This window comes from Psammomys obesus, unplaced genomic scaffold (genome assembly GCF_907164565.1).
Source record: "Psammomys obesus unplaced genomic scaffold, mPsaObe1.curated_primary_1811, whole genome shotgun sequence".
Classification (NCBI taxonomy): Eukaryota; Metazoa; Chordata; class Mammalia; order Rodentia; family Muridae; genus Psammomys; species Psammomys obesus.
In genome coordinates, this window is record NW_026592510.1 from 26,114,445 (window position 1) to 26,137,023 (window position 22,579).

The 22,579-nt window shown below is 50.6% G+C and overlaps 3 protein-coding genes across 4 annotated transcripts; 1 reads left to right on the forward strand and 2 right to left on the reverse strand.

Moving 5' to 3' along the window:
- Positions 1 to 78: 78 nt before the first annotated feature.
- Positions 79 to 9,277, reverse strand: Mta2 (metastasis associated 1 family member 2). Its single transcript, XM_055614154.1, has 18 exons — positions 8,849 to 9,277; positions 7,671 to 7,738; positions 7,295 to 7,388; positions 5,684 to 5,801; positions 5,487 to 5,550; positions 5,211 to 5,328; positions 4,837 to 4,939; positions 4,423 to 4,522; positions 4,109 to 4,297; positions 3,932 to 4,006; positions 3,758 to 3,816; positions 3,405 to 3,502; positions 3,134 to 3,273; positions 2,509 to 2,737; positions 1,956 to 2,045; positions 1,342 to 1,460; positions 1,091 to 1,239; positions 79 to 885 (listed from the first exon to the last, which is right to left on the reverse strand). The coding sequence occupies exons 1-18, from the start codon at positions 8,874 to 8,876 to the stop codon at positions 720 to 722; spliced, it is 2,007 nt and encodes a 668-aa protein (XP_055470129.1). The 5' UTR covers positions 8,877 to 9,277; the 3' UTR covers positions 79 to 719.
- Positions 9,278 to 9,624: 347 nt separating this feature from the next.
- Positions 9,625 to 20,345, reverse strand: Eml3 (EMAP like 3). 2 transcript variants are annotated; one of them, XM_055614153.1, is made up of 22 exons: positions 19,948 to 20,345; positions 18,938 to 19,109; positions 18,604 to 18,861; positions 18,396 to 18,509; positions 17,158 to 17,225; positions 16,884 to 17,007; positions 16,482 to 16,652; positions 16,247 to 16,316; positions 16,050 to 16,160; positions 15,567 to 15,662; positions 14,519 to 14,674; positions 14,239 to 14,380; positions 13,729 to 13,880; positions 13,522 to 13,647; positions 13,311 to 13,442; positions 12,475 to 12,542; positions 11,878 to 11,966; positions 11,709 to 11,806; positions 11,491 to 11,578; positions 10,515 to 10,613; positions 10,146 to 10,276; positions 9,625 to 10,060 (listed from the first exon to the last, which is right to left on the reverse strand). In XM_055614153.1, the coding sequence occupies exons 1-22, from the start codon at positions 19,967 to 19,969 to the stop codon at positions 9,857 to 9,859; spliced, it is 2,691 nt and encodes an 896-aa protein (XP_055470128.1). In that variant the 5' UTR covers positions 19,970 to 20,345; the 3' UTR covers positions 9,625 to 9,856. The 2 variants fall into 2 exon arrangements, with proteins under 2 accessions (XP_055470128.1, XP_055470126.1); XM_055614151.1 differs by having other exon boundaries at positions 18,604 to 18,864.
- A 13-nt stretch (positions 20,346 to 20,358) lies between these two features.
- On the forward strand, positions 20,359 to 22,533 carry Rom1 (retinal outer segment membrane protein 1). Its single transcript, XM_055614155.1, has 3 exons — positions 20,359 to 21,313; positions 21,703 to 21,949; positions 22,040 to 22,533. Exons 1-3 carry the CDS (start codon positions 20,724 to 20,726, stop codon positions 22,253 to 22,255), a joined length of 1,053 nt encoding a protein of 350 aa, XP_055470130.1. The 5' UTR covers positions 20,359 to 20,723; the 3' UTR covers positions 22,256 to 22,533.
- The last annotated feature ends 46 nt before the right edge of the window (positions 22,534 to 22,579 follow it).

Genomic DNA, 22,579 nt, shown 5'->3' on the forward strand with positions numbered 1-22,579 from the left:
CACACACACACACACACACACACACACACACACACACACACACACACCAGTGGCAGAGAACAGCTGACCCGGAGGAGCTGAAGAAAACAGCTTTTTATTTGTCACTATAAGAACCAATTACAGAATCTGAGGTTAAAAAATGGACAAAAGATCTTTATTTCTGAGAATTGGCATATAAAAGGCAGAGGGGGAAAGGGGAGGGAAGAAAGAGTGAGCATGGGCTGGGGTTGATGCCAGCTTAGGGCCCTCAAACTCCAATTAGGAAAGTCCGGACACCGGACAGTAAGAGAACCCCCAATTAGAAAATAAAGAAAAAAGTTAGAGACATGGCAGTGTACTCTCCCTTCCTCCTGCCAACACCTGGCATCTGTCTACTCTTCCCCTCCTCCCTCCCTTTTATAAAGGGAGGCAAAATTTTTAAAAAATTAAAAAACCCTCCCCCCAAACTGTCCAAACCAACTGTGGGTCCCAGCCCCAAATGGGGTAGATACACACATAGGCAAGTGCCTATAGGCTGTTCTCCATCACAGGAATGAAGAAGCCCAAAAGGGGGAGTTACTGGCAGTTAACACCAGAGGGTGTCCAACCCCTCCAAGGATACACACCAGCCTCAACCCACTTTCACTCCTTACTCCCTTTGATACCAAAGAGAGTGGAGATTTGTATGCCTGGACACCCACCCCTCTACTTCTCATCCCACCTCCCTTCCCCTAAGATGCTCAATCCTCCAGAACAATGGGCTCATTGGTGCTGGCAGGATGTGAGGATACAGGCAGAGGAACTGGGGGCCGCACTGCCATCAGCGTTGGCTTCACCTTCAAGGGTAAGTTGGGCCTTCGGGCAGCTCTGCGCATTTCCAGGTGAGTTAGAGCTTTCCTTAAAGCTCTGGCCAAAAAGAGAAACAAAGAAACAGAGAGGCTTGATTAGCACCTTGACACACCCAGACAAGACTCCACAATGCACTCTGCATGTCTACCTTCTACTACTCACATTCTTTTCTGCACTTATCTTTTTAGATACTCCTACTTCCAATGCCCCCCCCCAAGCTGGATTGTCAGCCTCTCAACCCTCCCATGGACACCCTCCCTACCTGGTATCTTTTGTGGCCACAAATACCACTGGATTGGGAGCATCAGCAGGATTTAGTTTCTGACGCTTGGCTGCTGGCTGTGAACTTGAACGAATCCCTGAGGCCAGAGGCCTTCCATTCGCAGAGAAGGGGACCCCTGCCCCTGCCATCTGGAAAAGGATGGGGCAATATCATGAAGGAACTGCCTCCCTTAGACTATCAGAAACAATAGCCAACCCCACTTCAGGTTTCCCAACCAGCTGTCAACTTACAGTCTCATAGGAACGTTTCACCATAATGCCCCCAAGGCCTCGATTCTGGGTCAGCTGGTTTCTGTTGATTGGTGTCTTGGTGCCCCGAGGTGTTTTTGGTTTCAGAGGTGCCTGGGCCACTATCATTGGGGTTGGGGTGGGGGGGAGGAGAAGGAAATGAACAGAAAACTTACATACCTTCTCTTGCCTATGTAGTTTCTTTACCATTCTTTCGTCCCTCTCTACCCTGGCTCAGCAGTTTACCTTAGTGGCCTGAAGAGCAGTAATGAAGGAAAAGGCCTATCAAGCTACTTCCATATTTCAAAAATGACATTGAATGTTTTCAAATCAAAAAATATTTATATAAAGCCATTACTGTGGCAGAGATGGAGCTCAATGGTAAACCACTTGCCCCGAATACCTGAGGTTCTAGATTTTCATCTACAGCACCACCACAAAAAAAAATTTAATTAAAAAATAAAAACCCCACATACACACACTCATAGTTTGTACAAAAAAAAGCTTGAGGGAAGAAAAGGCTCTTGGATAGTAAAATCAGTGGCAGCCTGACACCACCCAAACTGTTTCTCCAACTTCTGCCCACCCTGGAATGAGTGTAGTTCCCCATACCATACCCAAATCTTTGACAATAGTTGCCAGGGGCAGCCGCACTAGAGGGTGAATTTTCAGTGGTGTCTTGGCAGCCTTAGGAAGACGGATAGAGCCTGAAAAAAAGAAGAAAGTATATGGATATTGTGCAGTTTTGTTTTGGCTTTTTGGAATAGTCCTGCTATACAGCCATAGCTAGCCTACAACTCGCTATCATTCTCCTGACTCTGACAATCAAGTGCTTGGGTTATAGGGCAATGCCTAGCCCTGTTTTCTCAGAAAAGGTCTCACTATGTAAAGCAGGTAGCCCAGAGCTCACTACATACCCCAATCTGGTAAGAACTAGGAGGTTATATCCTATCTCAGTCTCTTGAGTACCCACACTCTAGGCATGTGCAGACATGGAAGATCAGTTTTTGATCACTACTCAGGCTTCTTCTAGGGCCATGAGTTGTATCTTATCTACTAAACAACCTCTGTGGCCTACTATCCCTACTGTCACTCAACACCCACAAAAGCACTGGTCTCTGGCCGGAACAACTTTGAACTCATTGCTAGGGTTACCACTCCAGTCCTTACATTCAGCCTTGATGGCATTGGCATTGATAGGGGCATAGGGTCTTCGGGCAGCCCTCCTTGGCTGTAACAGGTCTCTACACATCCGTCTGGCAAGACGAGTCAGCTTTGTTGTCTGGAGCAAGAAAGTTTGCCTGTTCTTAGCCAACAACTTGGCCCGGTTAGCACTGGTGGTATAGGGGGAGAGACTCTGGGCCTCAGGTCTGGATAAATGACCTCTTGAATGTGGCTCCTGGAGAAATGACATATAAAAAAGGGAAATGGCAAGTCAACACTGCAGTTCTTTCGTCCATTCCCCACAGACAGCAAACTATCTATACCTACCTCTTCACTGACAACCCACCCAACCATCCTGGCTTCCCAACACTTAGAAAGTACCTCTTCCCATTTGACTTCTCCATGGAAAAAGTAGGTTTTCTGACCATTGCCTAAAGCTCACAACTATATGTCCACTACTCTCCCCCCCACTCCCTACCTGTTCTTGCAATGATTCTTTTCTGTCTGTTGAGACAATGTCTCACTATATAGCCCTGGCTGACCTGGAGCTTGTTTTAGATACCAGACTAGCCTCAAACTCAGACCCACTTGCCCCAGTCACCATACCAAGCTCCCACCAAGTGATTCTTACTGTGTTGCCCCGGGCAGCCCCTTCAAGCTGGGTTGGAGTCTTCAGTCCCCCATACTTCTTCCAGTAAATCCAACAGGAAGCACAAAGTCGGCACTGCATGTTAGGTGGACCCCACGCATACCATTGGGCAGACTGTGTGGCTACAAGTACATAGAGAGGGAAAATTTGTTGGCACAAAAACAGTGCCTGAGCTCCTCAAATTCCTAGGCCACAAGAACAGGCCACCCTAGGCCACCCATCCCAAACAACCTTGTCCCTCCTTGGAACTCACTGTGGCAGCTCTCACAAGTCAGGCCTTTCTGGAATCCGGTCCCATTCATGCCAGGTTTTGAACCCACAGAAATGATCTGGTTAGGGTTAGGCTTAGTACTAACGAAGGCAACAAAAGAACAAGGAAGTTAAGAAAAATAACTCATTTCTGTCTCTCTCTTTCCTATCACTCCCTTCTATTTTTCATTCTAAAGTGCTGAAGATTGAACCCATCACCTTGGGCATACTAAGCCCATTCTTATCACTAAGCTACAGCTTCTACAATTTGCTTCTGCATCCTGCTCACCCACAATCATTAAGACAGACACAAACTGAGAAAGCAAGGAAAACAGTCTGACCTCCTGCCACACTTACTAGGTAGGGATGTACACCTGTTTCAGTTTGCTGTCCGCTTCAGCAGCTTTCAATCTTTTCTATAAGGAAAAAAATAGAAATTCAGAGCATCTCAGTACAGATGAAATCAAACAAAGCGAAAGGCAGAAAGGGAAGTAGGTGGCCTCTGGTCCAGCCTCCCAGCCCTGCCCATACCTGCTGAATATACCGATCTGTTGTTTTCCACATGTAATAAAACTGGACTATGCTTGCAAGTGACTTCCAGGGGAGCTAAAAAGAACAGCAAACAGAGAAGATGAGATGGCATCTGCCCCTAGGTTGTGGCTCCTTGACTCATTGTTCTCACCTCTTCTTCTAGTCCTATCCACTTACAAAGTCCTGTCGGATATCATTGAAATCTTTCCCATATTTCTCTAGAGCCTCTTCAAACAGCATAGCTTCAGAAGCTGACCATTCCTCCATCTCATCCCGACAGAGCACTGGGCCCCCTTGTGGTACCAAGGTTGACATGGCCTTAGCCAAGTCATAGCCATTCCTTTGCAGTGTGTCCATGGCATGGAACTACCAAAAAAAGAGAGAGAGAGAACAAAAACTAAGGACTTGCTGCTTTTTAAGAACTCCTATCCTCTCCAGGACGCCTTCCTCTCTTGTCTCAATGTGTCCAACTCCCCAAAACTTGTGCTTACCAGGGTGATGTCTCGGGATGCAGCAGCTGCACTCATATGCAAGCTTGGCTGCCGAATCGAGCTGCTGCAGTCTAGGGCTCTTGCAAAGGTTCCCACAGCTCTAGAGAGAGATTGAGAAGTCAAGAGAAGAAAAAAGTTCAGGCAGGCTCAGGAACTAAGTACTAAAAAGCACTAAGGCCTAAAGCAAAATCCACTTTTATTTTTGAGACAGGGTTTCTCTGTATAGCCTTAGCTGTCCTGAACTTTGTAGATCAAGCTGGCCTTGAACTCAGAGATATCCCCGGCCTCTGCCTCCTGGCATTACAGGCATGCGTTCCCACACCCAGCTATAAAGCCCACTTTTAAAAAATAGATGGGACTCAGAACTCAGGTCCATTCCTCCCCAGGCCACCTTCCTGATCCACCCACCCTCACCGGGCCACGACGAGAAACTGATCAATCTGCCGGTCAGTGAGAGGGTTGTCTGGGTCCCAGACTTTCATCTCCATCTTCTGCTGGTTTCGATTATCCGATTCTCCTGAAGAACCAAACAACAGCATCACCAGAGAGGGAGAGAGAGAAACAACTGGTCTCTTAGTCACTCACAATAGTTCTTCCTCATCTTCTCTGCTTGAATTCTACCAGCCACATCAAACCTCAGAATTTCCCTCCCCGCTATGCCCATTTGTCTTTTTCAAGTTCTTAAGTCTCATTCTGCCAGGATCACAACAGAAAACCTAGGAGATTGTGGACTGGTGCCCCATGTCATGCCATTCACAGAAACTTTTATGTTCTGTTCTGTTGCTTACCCTCTGCCAAACGATCTGGGATCTCAGCTTGGAATTTGCAACCAACTCTGATCTCCCCTTGATCAGCTAGAAGGGTCTTCTGCACAGGATCAAACACCAATGAGTAAAAAAAGCAGTCCTAAAGAGGAGGAGAGGTTGTTAGTGGGAAGTGAGGTATACCCAGCTGGTGGTATATCCAGACCACCAGCTGTAAGGTCAATCAACCCTTTACCTCCTCACTTGTCTTAGCCTTTAGAGGGCAACATCCCCTTCCCTCTTCTTACAACACCTCCTCACCTCCTTTTCCAAATACTGGTTCAAGATATCTGTCTCATTCAGAAGAGTCACACTGCATTTTCCCCTAAAAAAGAAAGGACCAGGAATCATGATGAGCAACATACCCCCTTCCTATCTACCATCTCCAATACACCACCCTTTTACTCCATCTTCTAAGTAAGGGCACATGGGCCAAAGGAACCCTAATTGTCCTATACCTTATGTGGGTAGCTGGTAATGACTCAAACTGCCGAGAGAGAAAAAGTTCTCGGTGCTTCAGTTGATGTCTCTGCTGCTCGGAGACTCCTGGCTGCTTTGACTCCTCCTCAAACTCTCCTAGAGTATTAAACAGGAAGAAACCAAGTCAGAAACTATTTCCAACTATTTGGGATACCTAGCTAACCCATATAAAGGACATCCTACCTCAGCTGTTGCACCTCACTTTCATCCTACCAGTTTTCCCTTTTAGCCTCATTGAGGACATTCAGTCCTCTTAATTCCATCAAAGGGAGAACTCTAAAAATGGCACAGAAATACAACCCAAATCTAACTGCCAATACTTATGTCACTCACAAAGCACAAATAGTCATAATACAGTATGTCTTATTTAGCTCGCTCTTCCACAACCAGCCTGAGTTCCTAGAATCCAGGTAAGGAGTAAGAACAGAACCAGCTCCTCTTCATACCTCAGAACTTTGCTATATCTAAAACATCACATGCAAATTAACACTCCTTCTCTCTCTACTTGGCTAATAGTAGTTTGTGGGATTTCAGCACACTTATGAAACCAGTGCCAACACCTTCCTCCCCAAGAGGCAGCAGCTTGTACTGAAATCTTGGTGGAAACAGTTAACCTAGCTAAGTGCCAACCAAAGTGGAAGGATATAGAAAACTTAAGCACATGTTCATTGGTGCATTGTTCCCCTGAAGAACTGCGTGTTAGATAGCAGTGTGTGTGTGGATCTGCCTCAGTATAGCAGGCTCCACCTCTCCCTAGTGTACTCTAGAAAACCCAGGGCTAAGACAAGAACCACACCCCCAACCCCTCTGATTGGACAAGGCCAAGGTCGCCCCTGCCACATAGGGCTGGAAGCCCCAAAGAGCCAGGAAACTGGGTAGGCCCAGCTCATTAACCCTTTCAAGACTATGGCCTGGAAAGAAAGAGAGAGAGAGCGTGAGCACACATGAGAGGGAAAGGAAGGAAGGAAGGAAGGAAGGAAGGAAGGAAGGAAGGAAGGAAGGAAGGAAGGAAGGAAGGAAGGAAGGAACTTTAGAAAAAAAGGAAAAGTAGTTGAAAAAAACTAAATGAAAAAAAATTACAAGAGAAAGAGCATAAAGAAAATGCAGGCAAAGCAATAAGAAGACGGATGATAACTGGAATGGAGATGGGAAAAGGAGACGCTTCTCCTAGCTTCTTATCGTCCCCATCAATGCTTTGGCATCACCTCCAGACTACAGCATAAGCCTTCTTTATTATGCAGGCTTCTCAAAACAGTATCTTCCTCTTCGCTCTGACCATCACTCATTAACTATCCCAAAGTACCCAAAATGTCTCCAAGTGACTCGCTTCTCTAAAGCTTTTTTAATTGCCTATCTAAATATCTCTCCTTTCACACACACAAGCCACAGTCTGGCTTTGCTTATCATGGTCTTCCCACCCTGCTTCCAGCATCAACGTGTAACAACAAGCCTCCCTCTGCACACCAGGCACTTCCCACCCCCAAACTCACACCCTGCCTCGGGCATGCTACCAGGGGAAACACCTGCAGGAACATGTCTAGACCTCAGAACCTGGGGAGGGGAGAGGGGTAAGGAATGAAGACACTCACTAGCATTACTGTCAGCCAGGCTATTGAGGCTACTAGAAATATCCCTTCGCCGGAAAAGACAAACAACCTTTGCTTCCACGTTTCCATTTGCAGTCTAAAGGAAGGAGAAAAACATGACAATGAAAATTGGCCATTTGAAAGTGGAGGCACTCTAACAACAGCAATATCTCCTTACAGGCCTAAGTAGAAGAGATGAAAACCTTAGCGGTGAAGACTATATTCAAAAATAATTTCAGGACTAATGAGATGGGTCTCCATGAATTTAAGATCAGTTTGGTCTACATAGCAAGTTCCAGGCAGCCAAAGCTACATAATAGAGAGGATATATATATATATAAAGAGAAAAACAAAACAAAAACTCCACATCTCCACTCACCTTATTGAGCTCCTCAATCCGTCTAACCAGGTAAGGATTGCTGGAGGAGTTCTCAAAATAGACATAATCTGTAGAAGGGGGTGGGGAAGAACCAAGAAGATCAGAAGAGAAAACTAGTGCACTCGGAAAAGAAAGTCGGTCTGTGTGGACAAACAGACAAAATTTTAGGTAGAGATGAAGTGGAGAGTGCAAGAGAAGAGACTGAAGAAAATAAACCAGGCGGTGATGGCACATGCCTCAGAATTCAGGGAGGCAGAGACAGGCAAATCTCTGAGTTCGAGGCCAGCCTGATCTACAGATCCCATTCCAGGGCAGCCAGAGCTACACAGAAAAAAACCTGTCACGAAAACAAAAAAAAAAAAAAAAGGAAAAAGGGAAGTGTGGTAATTAATACTCTGCCAGGTGGTGGTGGCGCATGCCTTTGATCTCAGTGCTTCCGAGGTAGAGGCAGGGGGATCTCTTGTGATTTTTGAGGCCAACCCGGTCTACAGAGCGAGTTCCAGGACAGCTAGGGGTACGAAGAGAAATTCAGTCTCAAAACAAAACAATAAAAGCGAGGCGATGGTGGCACACGCCTTTAATCCCAGCACTAGGGAGGCAGAGGCAGGCGGATCTCTGAGTTCGAGGACAGCCACGACTACACCGAGAAACAGAGAAACCCTGTTTCGAAAAAGAAAAAAGAAAAATTTACCCCCTACCCTGCGACACCTAGTTGTAAATTCAGCTCTTCATTCAAAAGTGAGATTTAAGAGATTCGAACAAGGATATCCCTGTAGCCCACACAACTAGGCATTGAAGTTGCTTCGCAATCCTGTATCAGAGAAATTAAGTAAATTGTTCACCCCTCCCCAGGCCCCACCTACGTGAACGCACAAGCCACCAAAGAAAAGAAACCCCTGCGACTGGCAGCCGGTCCCGTGGTCACCGGAGCCCCTTCCAAGCCAAGCCCACCTCCCGCCCGGGGTCCAGTCGGAGGTCTCAGAGCACCGCTCCGGCTGCAGGCAAGCCTCTGCGAGAGACTGCGCCCGGTAGCGGTAGCGTCGCCGCCGCGGAACCATAGCTCTCGGTTCCGGTTCCGGTCTTCGCTAAGGCCCGTCCGACCCCAGATGTAGCTGCCCCGCGCCTGCGGACACCAAGTCTTGGTCACGGCCCCAACTTCTTCCGCCCGCGGTACTCACCTCCCACCCGGTACATGTTAGCCGCCATGGCCGTTCCCGCCGCCGCCTCCGGCCACACAAAGAGGTCCGGGAGGCTCGCGGGGGCTGACGCTTCGCGGAAGTGTCGATGGGGCCCGCGGAGCCGGCACCTCTGCTCCCTCAGCCGTCGCGGTTCATCACTGCCCGCGAGACGACGACGCCGCTACAGCCTCACTCCGGGACACCGAGGCCGGCGCCGGCCTGCTCGGCTTCTTCCGGAAACGAGCTCGGTTCCTGCCTGACCGGAGTCAGGTTCCGGCTCCTAGGGTCCTCACCGAGTCGCAGCAGACGACGTGCGGTGCCAGCCGCTGGGAAGGTTTGCCCTGCCCGCCTCCGGGTTCGCCTCCTTCCGGAACAACTTCGGCCGATCCGGAGAACAAGGCCCTGCGCTCGGCTCAGGTCGGAGAGCAAGACCCCACAGATCGGCCACTTCCGGAACAAACTCGGCTCCTTTCGCTCAGCGGCCTCCCGGCGCTCGGTTATTTCCGTTGCAGCTCGGCCCCGCCCCCAAGGGCGGAAAGGAGCCGAATTTAACTCTTTGCTTATGGGTCCCAGCAGCTCCGAAGGTGTCTACGAAAGGCGCGCGCGCGCCCTCGCGCTTAAGGTTATTTGCAAGCGGCTTTGCCTGTAATTTGCATATTTGGTCTGAGCTCCCTTTTTCGCTTCCCGCCCTGCACTTTTTTTTTTTTTTCATTCTAATTCCATTGGGTCCCTGAGGCACTCGCCACACAAAAGCACCAGGCGGTGACTTTTTTTCTTTTTATTGCCCCTCACCAGGCAGAGGGAGTCAGGAGCTGGGGTTGCCCGGCTCAGCTAGCGAGTTATCTTGTGTGCAATGGGGCGCTTCGCTCCTCCAGGAAAATGCGCAATTGGGAATGTATGAAGTCAAAGAAAAAGCCAGCCCAGGAAAGGACTGTCCTTGGTCCTAGGGGTTTTGGCCAGGGCGGGGCCAGGCCACATTACCAATGGGACAAAACCATCCAGCATTGATCACACGTCCAGGGAGGAGGCAGGGGACAGAGACGGAGTTCTAGATGGCGTGGCAGGAGTGGGCCCAGAGCTCCCTGCCCCCAGCACTCTCCACTGAAAGATGCTGGCGTCCTTGCCACCTAATGAGATAAGGTATGAGTCGTCGTGTGTGAACCGGACGCTAGTCACGTGGCTGCCGTGGCCTGAATACATACGACTTGGCGCCTGGATCAGAAAAAAAGTACAGTTGCAGCAATGGTCCCATCCCAGGCCTACCCTCCTGGGCCCAATGGTCCCCCTGAGACCTCACCTTGGCTCGAGCGCATGGATACTGAAAGAGGTGTACTTTGCAGAAGTCGTCTGCGACAGCCACCACACGTTCATTGTGGGAGCGACAAAGAGAGTTGATGTCTGTCCCATCAGAGCCATCAGGCCACACACCTAACACAACAAGTGGCCTCAGCAGGGCTGCTAACCACAACCTAGAGCTGCAGTGTTTGGGATTTCCAGGTTGCTACTGCGATCCAATCTTTCCCAGTCCCAAGGGCCAAAAGGGTCTCTTGCCTGGATTTGCCTCTATGACCCCACCCCATGCTGATACACACCCAGCATTCTGAGCCCAGACTGGGTTCTACCTTGTTTCCCCAGGCCTCCTAAAGAATTCCACATCCTGGCTCACCATATACGTGGAAGCCCAGCACACAGGTGTAGGTAGCCCACTCCCGGTCTCTGCTCTCATAGCGATTCCTTAGTAGTTTGCAGCCTCCAGCCACGTCCCCTAGGTAGAAATTGTCCCAACCTGCTTAGCTCTCATCTTTCCTCAGTTGGGAATGACCTGATCACAGGTATAGCTGTCCATTATGAACCCACTATGTGCTTCCCAAGTTCTCACTGAAGATGTTTGATTAAGATGTTTGATTTGGTTTGGCTTTGAGACAGTGTAAACCAGGCATGGTGGCTTTAATCCTAGTATTAGAGGGGCAGACAGATCTCTGAGTTTGGGGCCACCCTGGTCTACACAGTGAGTTCAAGGACAGGGTGACACAGAGGAAATCCTGTCTCAGTGTGTGTCTAGACATGCCTGGAACTCCCCACCCTTCTGTATCAACCTCTGAATAAAGTTCTGACAGTCTCTCATCAGCTTCTCATTCCTCAATCAGTTAGCCAAAACAATCTTTTCTTACTGCATCGTTCTTTTTCCTTTGGTTTGTTTTTTGAGACATGGTCTTGCTATGTCACTTTGACTGGCCTGGAACTCTTTATGTAGACCAAACCGGTCTTGAACTCCTAGAGATCCATTTGACTGCCTCTGCCTTCCAAGTTCAGGGATTAAAGGCATGTACCTCTATGCCTGGCCCATTTTTCAGCTCCCTCAAGTTCTTGTGGGAAAAAAAGACATATTGTGAAACGGTAATTTACTTTACCTATTCACATTCCTGTGCGAACAATTCCAACTCCATCTCAGCCCCTCTGCTTGATGTTCCTCAAATACCATCATCCCTCCTGACTAGAAGCCTCATCAGCACCCACACCTATAATCTCTTAGGAGATATAACTAGGAGGATGACAAATGCAAAGACAGCATAGGCCACATAGAAAATTCTAGGCCAGCCAAAACAAAACATTTAAATTATCCCCATCTCCCTGCCACTCACAGTAAAGAATCTCATAGTCCCCAGAATTGGACATGATGAAATTCCCATCCTTGGACCAGTCAAGGTGAGTGATAAAACTGGAGTGCCCCTGGGGAACAAGAGTCAAGAATTTGACAAGATAGCTACCATTTCCCATCCCCTGACAAGCCCTTAATGCATCAGACCCCTGTTACTGTACCCATAGTTAACAATTCCACCTTCCACCCCAGAGTCCTTACCATACATCTGCCAAAGCGGCTGGACTTAGTGCCACAACTGGACACACTATAGATGTAGATCATGTTGTCATGGGAACCAATAGCCAGGTACAACCCATCTACAAAGAGAGTTATTCAGACAAAGAAGAGCCAGAGCAGGATCCAAGTCCCGGGTGGGGGTGGCTCCCACCTGGGCTGTACCGGACAACTGAGAGCTGTTCATTGCCATCAGTGACATCAGACACAATCTCTCTGGTCTCTGTGTCCAAAACCAACCACCTGAAAGGGAGAAGGGAAGGAAGTGACAGGGCAGGATATGAGTTTAACCTCAAGGAGGCTCTGGGCAGAGTCAAGGTGCCTGGTGAGACAGAGAACCCCAGAAAGGCTGTGATGTCTAGAGAGAGGATAGCACTGTACTCTTAGGCTAGGGAATGGGAAGAGGCAAAGGGCAGATAAAAGCTAAGGGGCTTTTGATGCCTCCTGGAAAAGAAGTCAGAAACTGTAGACCAGGCCTACCACAAAAACCTTGTGGAGCCAGTAAGCCTGTCACTTCCCTGTTTGCCCAGCCCCACTGCTTCCCCATCCTTCGCTGCTACCCGATTCTGCTCCTAGGCTCAAGGGCACAGCTGGGGAAGGCTTGGTGGCAGCAGGGGAGGGCTACAGAGAAGCGCCTGAACATGAAAAGGTGAGGTTCAACACTTAAGTTAGCCTTGGTCAGCTCCTATCCCCTCCCCAAGAACCCTTCCCAGATCTGATTTTCTTCACTGGAGATCTGGTATTCTCTCACCTCCCTGTGTTCAGTCCTACAACCACAACTGCCCCACTTGGATGGAAGTCAGCACATACACCCGTCTCCTGGGAAAAGAAAAGGTAAAATCAAGAAGATAGATTTCTAAGGTGCCTGTGGCATGAGGAGAGACACTTCAAGGAACAGGGATGATGGGGATAGTAGAACACACATCATATAAGGGGAAATACTAGAGGCATAAGAATTCAGAGGACGGGGCCAGGGAATCGGAGGAGGAAAGGGCCTGGGTCACAACCAAAACTGAGCATGTAAATGTAATTAAAAATAAGGTTTAGAGGCCTGGAGAGATGGCTCAGTGGTTAAAAGCATTGTGCACTTCCAAAGGACCTGGATTCAAATCCCAGCACCCACATGGCAGCTCACAACTGTAACTCCAGTTCCAAGGGATCTGACACCTTCATACCAATTCACATAAAATTAATTTATTTTTAAAAATAAGGTTTTAATAAAAGAAAATGGCTTTCTAGTAAGGGAAGTTGGATGGACACTTTGACATCTTAGTAACTTCAAAAGATCCTCCCAAGGCAACCAGAGAAGAGGGACATAGGAGACCTGGGATAGAGCCTAGTAAGGGGAAAGACAATTGAAAACATCTCACTGTGCTACAGATGAACGATTTAGCTTCTGAACCAAGAGGAGGCCTGAGGCAGCAACAATGTGCAGGTAGTACAAGGCATCGATTTTACCAGCCTATACAGAATTCATACTTAAATAGCCTGTAACCATAATGCAATTCGTCCCAGATGGAGAAGGAAAGGCCATGTTGGAGAGTCAGAACAGGTGTAGCATAGCGGACCAAGGGCAGCTGACTGTACCTTTAGGTCCATGCTCCAGGCCAGTGCATGGCCTTCCCCATCCCACAGGCAGAGCTGTCGGTCATGGCCACAGGTGAGGAAGCGGTTCTGGAAAGGATGTGTACACAGTCCCCAGAGCTCATCAGTGTGGCCCTGTAGCAGAACATAGTTTATCACCACTGCTCTTCCCCAATCTCCCTTCTCTACTTCCCCTGTCTTTTGGCTTCCCAACCTGGATAACAGGGGAGAAGCCCTGAGCCAGATCTCCCCTCAATAACGCATTCTTCGTGGTTCCCACCAGCAGCTCAGAGCCAAGCCCTTCAGCAATGGCCCTCACAGCTCCAAAGTGTTCTGGAATCTACGGAGTAATAACAGTGTCAAAAGCCCTCTGGCCATTCCTCTTTCCCAGTCCCTTCCTCATCCCCAGCCAATCTCTCACCTCAGCCTCCTGGAGGGCCACCAACCCAGGCCCCCACTGTACCAGCCGTCGGTCCCGCCCACCACCACTCAGCACTGTCCCGTCCCGTCGGAGACACAAGGCAAAGATGGACCCCTCATGAGCGTGGGCCTGGGCCACAATCGTGTAGGTCTCTGTTGGTAAAGCCCTGGGTAAGTCGTGCTCTTACAGTTCGGGGAAGTAGGGAAAGGGGCAGCTTAGTGTATCACAACACAGAATAACTCCAGATACTGAGCACCCACAGAAGACTTTCCAAGCCTTGTAACTGCCAATTCAACTCACAGAAATAGTGGCAAACTGAACTTTGAACCCAAGATCTAACAAACCCAAATCCCTATCCTTCTTTGCTTTACCATATGGCTCCCCACCTTTCTAGACCAGCCCCCTTCTCCCCAAGAAGGTTCATCAAGGTAAAAATGTAGGAAACCCTCTGCTGTGTTCCCATAGAACTCCTGAGATACAAACATCCTGAATGCTAGCCCAACTACATACCTTTGGCCCCACCCCTGCCTGGGGTCTTGGAATCAGAGACACTCCGACCCCAGGTGAGAATGTTGCCCTCAGAGTCTCCAGTTAGAATGTTTCCATCCGGGAGGAACACAAAGCAAGGGATAAACTTGGGTTTCTTGTATTTCTAGAGGGGCAGAGAACAGGTCAAAGTGAAAGGCAAAAACCAGATTTCACAAGACAGTTGGGGGTACTGGGGTGCATTAAGAGACTATAGTCCTTAGCCCCACTTCCCTCCGAACCGCCTCACCCATCCACACCTCACCCCAAAAACACCCTGTTTCCGGGCAAGGATTCCATTCCCAGGAACCCCTGTTCCACCACTCCAGTTCCAAAAGTGGACATGAGATTTTCCACTGGTGACAATACAGCTGCTGTCACGAGGGCTGAAGCCAACAGCGAGGACTGAGTCATTTGTACTCTGAAGGAAGGAAGACACTTGATTCAGCCACCCTAAGTCCTGAGCTTTGATGCTTCATTTTCTGTTTCTTTGTTTTTTGTTTTGATTTGTTATTGTTGTTTTGAGACAAGGTTTCTCTGTGCAGCCCTGGCTGTCCTAGAACTCCCCCTGTAGACCAGGCTGTCATCAAACTCAGAGATAAGCCTGCCTCTGCCTCAAATGCTGGTCCTGGAACTCTCAGTGATCCTACTTCAGCTTTTCAGGTGCTGGAATTACAGTCATGAACCACTACACCCAACTCTTTGTTTGTTTGTTTGTTTGTTTGTTTGTTTGTTTGTTTGAGAAAGGGTTTCTCTGTGTAGCCTTGGCTGTCCTGAACTTACTCTGTAGACCAGGCTGGCCTCAAACTCACAGAGATCCACCTGCCTCTGCCTCTCAAGTGCTGGGATTGAAGACATGTGCCACCACTGCCCAGCCTTTCCCATTTATTTTTATTGCAGTACTGAGGTTGAGTTTAGGGCCTTGTGTGTGCTAAGTAAGCACTCTGTTGGGCTACATCCTCAGCCTTCTTTCCTTCTGCTCAGTCTCCAGGGTAGTTGGGATTAACAAATTTGTGGCACCAAAACCTATTCTTTAACTCAATCTGCTTCCTGAAAGCTGGGCTACAAAAGCTCTGAGAACCCAAAGGCCCTGGTTTGACCCTCAACACCACTAGGTGGGAAAAAAAAAAAACTGATCCCCTAAAAACCACATTCCCCATTAGAACTTCTGGTGAAGAAACAAAAGCAGAGAGAACTGAGTGTTGTCATAGTCAGAAAGAAAGTATATGTATAAGTAAGTCTGGAACTGTCTGATTCCACCACTCCCACCCTACCCCACATCTGGAAACCATCAAGCCACCTAGGCTCCTCACCTTGATCTCAGCCAGCTTCACTCCCCGGCTGCAATCCCACACTGACAGCATGTGCTCATTGGAATCATCCACCACACAAAGAAAAGCGCCCTGATCCTGAGAATGGGGACACAGCACTGTGAGTTCTGGAGGTCTGGACATTTCCTGTCATTAGACAGAGGTTCTATCACAGTTAGGATGGCCAAAGAAGTTGACAGATGTCTCTTTCTCAGGAGAACTGGCTCTATGAGCCCAGAACACCAGACCTTCCCCAGATTTCCTAGTAAAATGAAAGACTGGTGTGCTGAACCAGAATAAGGGTCTAGCTGTCTAGCCAGACATGCCTAGACACGTGGTGGCACACGCCTATAACTTGGTGGATAGAAGCAGAAGGATCCAGAGTTCAAAGACATCCTCACCTACATTCTGAGTTAGAGGCCAGCCTAAGGTACATGAAACCCTGCCTCAACAAACAGAGGTCTAGAAGCTTTGTGCCCAGCTCACCACAGTTGAAAAGGCCAAGGCCCCCACACCACGCTCAAAGGCACCCAGTCCAATCTCTTGTAGTTTTAGGAGTGTCTCTGAGTCCCAGATGTGAACCACGGGCTGCAGGGGCTAGTGGAAGAGAAGGGGTCAGAACTGTGAAGAAAAACTGGTCTGTCCTCTCATCCCATCTGTTTGATATTCTGCCTTGACCTTACCTTTCCATCCTTGTCCACTCCAGCTGTCTGTCCTGAGGCTACACGAATACCGTCAGGGTGAACAGCCAGGCTAAGTAGGGGGGCAAGAACTCTAGGAAAGGGGTCTCTCTCAAGACCACCCAAGACACTTATCCTTGCTTAAAAAGTAGCAAGGCAACTGTCTTTCTTGCCCTTCCTTCCCCAGCCAGACCCTCTTCCAGTCAAGCCCATCAGCCCCAGACCCCAAGACCCTCACCATCGAACACAGTCTGTGTGACCCCGGTAATGTCTCTGGCCGCCACCTCCAGGACCCCCTGGGCCTCCCCCAGGCCGGTACAACACCACTACGCAGGCAATAAAGTAGACCACCTCCCCAGAACGCAGCACAAATAGATTAGAGCGAGAGTCACGGCCTCTGTACCCATAACTGTGTTGGGGACCATGGTCAAGGAAAGAGTCAAACCAAGGACAGGAAGAGGAAGAGTTGGGCATGAAAATGGCAAAGCTTCCCCTTGGCATTGCCATCCACAGTGGGGTGGTCTGGGATGAGTTAGAGGATTCCTTGTCCCCACAGATACAGAAAAAAAAAAAAAAAAACTGTAAAGAAGGAACCATAGTGGAAGGGATGGTTCCCTTGGAACTGGAGGGGATAGGATACACCCAATCAAGGCTGAGGGTCTCTAGGGGTGGGCCGCTGGGAAGTTCCTCAAGACTTCGGATGCCAGATGGAAGGTACATAGTGATGGGGCGGCCACGAAGGAACATCTTCACTGAAATACCTTCTACAGAGAAAAGCAGAGGAGTAAGCCTCCCTTCCAGGAGGCCAGAACAGCATACCCACCATACTGGACAGGTTCCCCAAAGTAGCTCCTAGGACGATAGCCCAGCTCTAATTCCATCACTCAAGTTCTTCCCTCTGACTCTGTACATACCTAAGTTATAATTGCTCCTCCGAGATCCAGGACCCCCAGGGCTAGACAGGGGATCTTTGCTCCCACGGCTGTTGGGAAGAGGAAAAAGCACAAAGTCTAGGATACAGTCTCTTAGAGGGGTGGAACAAGATACTAACAGAAGGCTCCTCCCAGTCAGCCTGTGGGTATGGGGTCACTGTCAGAGTATCAGGGCTCCAGAGAGATAGGGACTCTTAGTTCCAAAGAAGGAAAGAAAGGAAGGGAAGAAATGAGAGCGAGAGAGAGAAAGAAGGAAAGAGATGGAGGAGTAAAAGGAGAAGAGCGAGAAGACAATGTAAAGATCAGAGAACAGGGCCATGAAGACACATAGCCTGTGCCCTTTCTCCTAGGCCTCTGCTGACCTTTTTATTTCCACATTTGTAAAATGCAGCCAAAGTAAAAACAGAAGGCAGAGCAGCCCTACCTTCCAGGGATCTGGCGGTAGACAAAATCTCCCAAAAGGAAAATGACAGGTGAATTCCAGAGGTCACTGCCACTGGATGAGAAGCTGACAATAGATCTTCAGAGAACAAGAGTAGAAGCTGAGAAAGGTCAAGGCTAGAGTGGACCTTCAGGTCCACTAAGACAACACTTCCTGGAGCTAAGATGTCCCTTATGTTAGTGGAGTAGAGAGAATAGGACTTTGTAGGAAGTGGAAATCAGCTGAGGCTCTGAGGACAGCCATCTGCAAAAGATCACCAGAGCCACAAGTTGTCTCCCCAGCACTCTGGAGACCAAGAAAGGAGGGCTACCAGGCCTTTTAGGCCAGCCTGGGCTACAAAGTGAATTGTAGACAAGCCCAGACTACAGTGTAAGCTCCTGTCTCAACTAAAGAAATAAAAATACCATGGGAGCTTTTGGCTCCTAGAATTTTGAAAGGTATGTTGTGATATGAAAAGGTCAGTGATACTATAATCAGGAAAAATTGGGTTCAGAGCTTGACTCTGTGATCAGGCAAACGATTGCCCTCTCTGGGCCTGCTTCACCTGTGCAATGTGGAGCCTGAGAGACCACCTATTCACCAATGATGTTACAGGGCCTGAATGACATGGAGGAGAGTTTTAGCACAGGGCCCAGAACACCGCAGGAGTCCCAAGGAATGCTTTGTTTCTTTCTTCCTGTTGGGTAATGAGGTCACCCACCCCACCCAGGAATGGAGAAAGTCAAGAAGCTGAGCCTGGGGTACAGCAAGTTGAGGGAGGAAGGGAAGGGTTACCCACCTCTCTGTGCTCCCTGACCGCAATAGCAGGTTGGCTGAGGAGGCTGCCTTCCTGGAGAGTTTTTGCCTGGGCCGCTCTGAGGGGGAGGAGGAGGAGGAGGAATTTCTTCGAGGCCTGGTGTGACAGAATTAGAAAGTGAAAAATCAAGCCCAGTAGCCCTGCTTCCCAGACTTCCCACCCATCCCAGCTACCACCACAGGACACCTACGTGTCAGAACGCTGGAGAGGCTGCACAGGCCTGAGGATCCCTGGGGGCCCAGGGGAGCCTGCCCCACTGCTGCTGCTGCACCCTCCTTCAGACTGGGTCCCACTAGGCTCTTCATTGCCTCCCTGAAGAGCTGGAGGCCCATTGCTCAGGCCAGGGGATCCAGAGGATGGCCCCATCTCTGGTTCTCTCTCTGTCTGGGTGCCTCGGCTCACCAAGGAAGGGCTGCATGTAGGTGGCAGTCCTGGGGGGGCTGTAATGCTGCTGGGGAGACAGCAAATTAACCGGATGCCCCAAAGTTCCCAGGAAGGAAGAAGGAGTGCTCTGACATGTATACCTGTCCCTTGTTGGGGTCGGTGTACCAGAACCCTGCAGGGCTGTGCTGGGGCCATGCAGCCTCAGCAGGCGAAGGGCTTCTGCCAGGGCTGCCTTAACCAGTTCCATTTCTTCTTCCTGCACCCGAAGCCGCTGGCTTAGGGTCTGCAGGGTCTCATGAGCAGGGCCCTCACCTGGGGAAGGGGCAAGAAGCACACTCAGAAAAGTGCTGCTACCTGGAGGATGGAGGTGATTCTGTCCTCCTACACAACTTTACAACCCAACCATCTAGGGCTAACCCTTTCAAGTAGTCCAAAGCTTGGCTTCTCATCCAGAGGGGAGGGGATGGACGGGGGATGGTACAGGATAAAGGGCCTCCTCGTCAGCAGGGCAGGCAGTGAGCCTGGCAAAACTCCTTTCCTGCTGCCGTCTCAGCCTCCGCAAAGGCAGAGTACCGCGGAGCACCAGGGGGGAATATGGAATACTGCAGAGGTATGTGGGAGCCAGAGAGAGAGAGGCAGGAGCAATACTGGTGAGGAGCCACAGCGCTCTGACCCCACCAACAAGCCAAGTCTCTACCAAATGCAAACTCCGCCAACAAGCTAGAGACACAGGAAAGCGGACTGGACAGTAATCAGGCTGAGAGGCCAGAGTGTAAGGAACACGTTCTGGTGAGTGTACAGAATATCAGCATAGAACTGTAACAGTGTACATCACAAGGTAATTGTGAGAGTCTGAAATAAAAAGACCCGGAATTCCTGGGGAAGAGGCCCAGAGTGACACAGAGTTCAAGGAAACTTAGAGGGACACAGAGTACCAAGGAGTCGAATGGCATTAAGGAAGTCCAACGTGACAGTGGGGGTTCCTAGGAACCAGAATCTGGCAACCTGAAGAACTGAGAAGGATGCTCAGAGCCCCTGGAGCGCAGGAACAGGAGAGCATGCCACTAGAGAGCCGTCCAGCACTGGCAGTGCCTGTCGGGCTGGCGCTCAGGGAATCCGGGCCACGCCGCCCGCCCCGCCCCGTACTCACCGGGCCCCGCAGCCCCGTCCATTGGGCCCCCGCGTTGCACCGAGTGGTGGAGGCGGAGGCGTCTAAGCCGCGGGGGCCATGGCTGGGGAGAAGGGAAGGAAGCACCCCGGGCTTGCGCGAAGGGGTGCCGGACCACCCCCTGGGGGCGCTGTCGGGCGTTGGGGACTGGGCTTAGAGGGGGCGCTGTGGAACTGGGCCTGCTACTCTCCGGGGGTGGGCTCCCTGGGGTGCGCTGACGGGCAGTCCCAAGCCCAAGCACCGCAGCACAAACAGGCGCGGGACCGGAGTCGCCAGCAAGCGCGGGAGTGGGGCGGGCCGGGGGTGGGGGGCGGGACGCCAGGTAACCCTTCCCTGTCCGGGACCCGAGGCTCTGATCGGGGGCGGAGACACACGGTTGACCCCTCACCCCGCCAGGCTCTAGCCGAGCTTCCGGGCCCCAGGCTCCCAGAGGACCTGGGAGGGGACACAGGGCCTGAGGTCTGGGTCTCTAAGCCGGGAGCGGGGCGTACCAAACTCTCACTTCCGCGAAAGGGCAGGGCGGGGTCATGAAATGGGCCTTCTGCCTGGGGGCGGGGCCTTTTCTAAAGGGCAAGGCTAAGCATCCTGAATTGGGGCTGGCAGAGGGTTATTAAGGCTGGAGTGGGAGGATGTCCAGGGTATTGGGGTCAGGATGGCATTAGCCCTGCTGAAGCCAGGCTGGGCTGACTCAGCATCCTGCCTGCCCCAGCCAACCTCCAGCCCCGACGGCTCCTCACTCCCTCCGGCAGAGATGGGAGATGGCGCCGGTGCTGCCCGTGGTGCTGCCCCTCCAAGCCCGTATCCGTTTGGCGCAGGGGATCTGGCTCCTCTCCTGGCTGCTGGCACTGGCTGGTGGCCTTACCCTCCTCTGTAGCGGGCACCTCCTGGTACAGCTGTGGCACCTTGGCACCTTCCTGGCTCCCTCCTGTTCATTCCCTGCCCTGCCCCAGACTGCGCTGGCAGCGGGAGCGGTGGCTCTAGGCACAGGGCTAGGAGGTGCAGGAGCCAGCCGGGCCAGTCTGGATGCAGCTCAATACCCTCCCTGGCGAGGGGTCCTGAGTCCGCTGCTGGCAGCTGGCACTGCTGCAGGCGGGGGCCTACTGATCCTTGCCTTGGGGCTATCCCTAGTTTTGCCTGTAAATCTGCACCAGGGACTGGAGGAGGGCCTGAAGGATGCCTTGGCTCACTACAAGGACACAGAGGTGCCTGGACACTGTCAGGCCAAGCGACTGATGGATGAGTTGCAGTTGAGGTACCACTGCTGCGGGCGCCATGGGTACAAGGATTGGTTTGGTGTTCAATGGGTCAGCAACCGTTACCTGGACCCCAGTGACCAGGATGTGGTTGAGTGAGTGATTGATTTGCTTCTCTTTTCCTTCTCCCTCTGCTCCTCCTCCTTAGACTCCCTCCTTTGCCTTGAAATTCTCACCCAGACATGCAATAGAGCACAATGGCTGAGAGAACGGATTACAACCCTTCTGTTTATCAGCTGTGCTGCCCAGGGCATGTTGCCAAGCCACTCTGGGCCCATTCCTCCTCTGTAATATGGAGATAAATATACCTGTCTTTATCTTCCAGATAGGCTATCTTACAGAGTTGTGGAGATAAGTGTACTATGCATGCTTAGATAGTAAAGCACTCAGTAAACGTTTTACAATCATTTTCCTCAACTGCCCCTGCCCTCAGATGTTCCTCCAGGCCCCTGGCCACCTAACTATCTTGCCTATGCCATTGCAGCCGGATCCAGAGCAATGTGGAAGGTTTATACCTGATTGATGGAGTCCCCTTCTCCTGTTGCAACCCCCACTCACCCCGGCCTTGCCTGCAAAGCCGCCTCTCAGACCCCTATGCCCATCCACTCTTCGATCCTCGACAGCCCAACCTAAACCTCTGGGCGCAAGGGTGCCATGAGGTGCTGCTGGGGCACCTGCAGGGCTTGTCCAGCACACTGGGAAGCATGCTGGCTGTCACCTTACTGCTGCAGGTCAGTCAGCCAAGGACCCTACCTCCCACCTTCAGCCCTGAGGCCTCAAATCCACTGACTGTCACTCTCTCCACTTGCTTCCCTTCACAGGCTTTAGTGCTCCTTGGTTTGCGGTATTTGCAGACAGCGCTGGAGGGGCTTGGAGGAGTCATTGATGGGGAAGGAGACACCCAAGGCTATCTTTTTCCTGGTGGACTGAAAGGCATCCTGAAAACTGCATGGCTACAGGGAGGGCTTGCCCACAAGCCAGCACCCGAGGAGGCCCCACAAGAAGAGGAACCTCCCAAGGAGGTTCTCCCTGAGTGAGGCCTAGTAACCTGAAGGGGGGCGGGTGGGAAGGGGAAAGATGGACAGATATGGAAAACTTCCAGTTCTTTACTCAGGCTCAGGGAAGGAGAGGTCCCTGGGATTACAGGAGTTAGAGCAGTAAGAGCTAGACTTGCATGAGAAGTCCAGGTGTCCCAGAGCCCAGCCTTTGCGGTAAAAACCACCAAGGTTAAGAGTAAATGAGGGTGGCAGGAAAGTGACACCCAAAGGACTGGAGACTGTTTCTAGTATACAGATTCTACAATAAAGTATTTTGGACGGAAGCCACTATTCTCTCTCTTGTCAAGGGGATGGGGCCTGAAG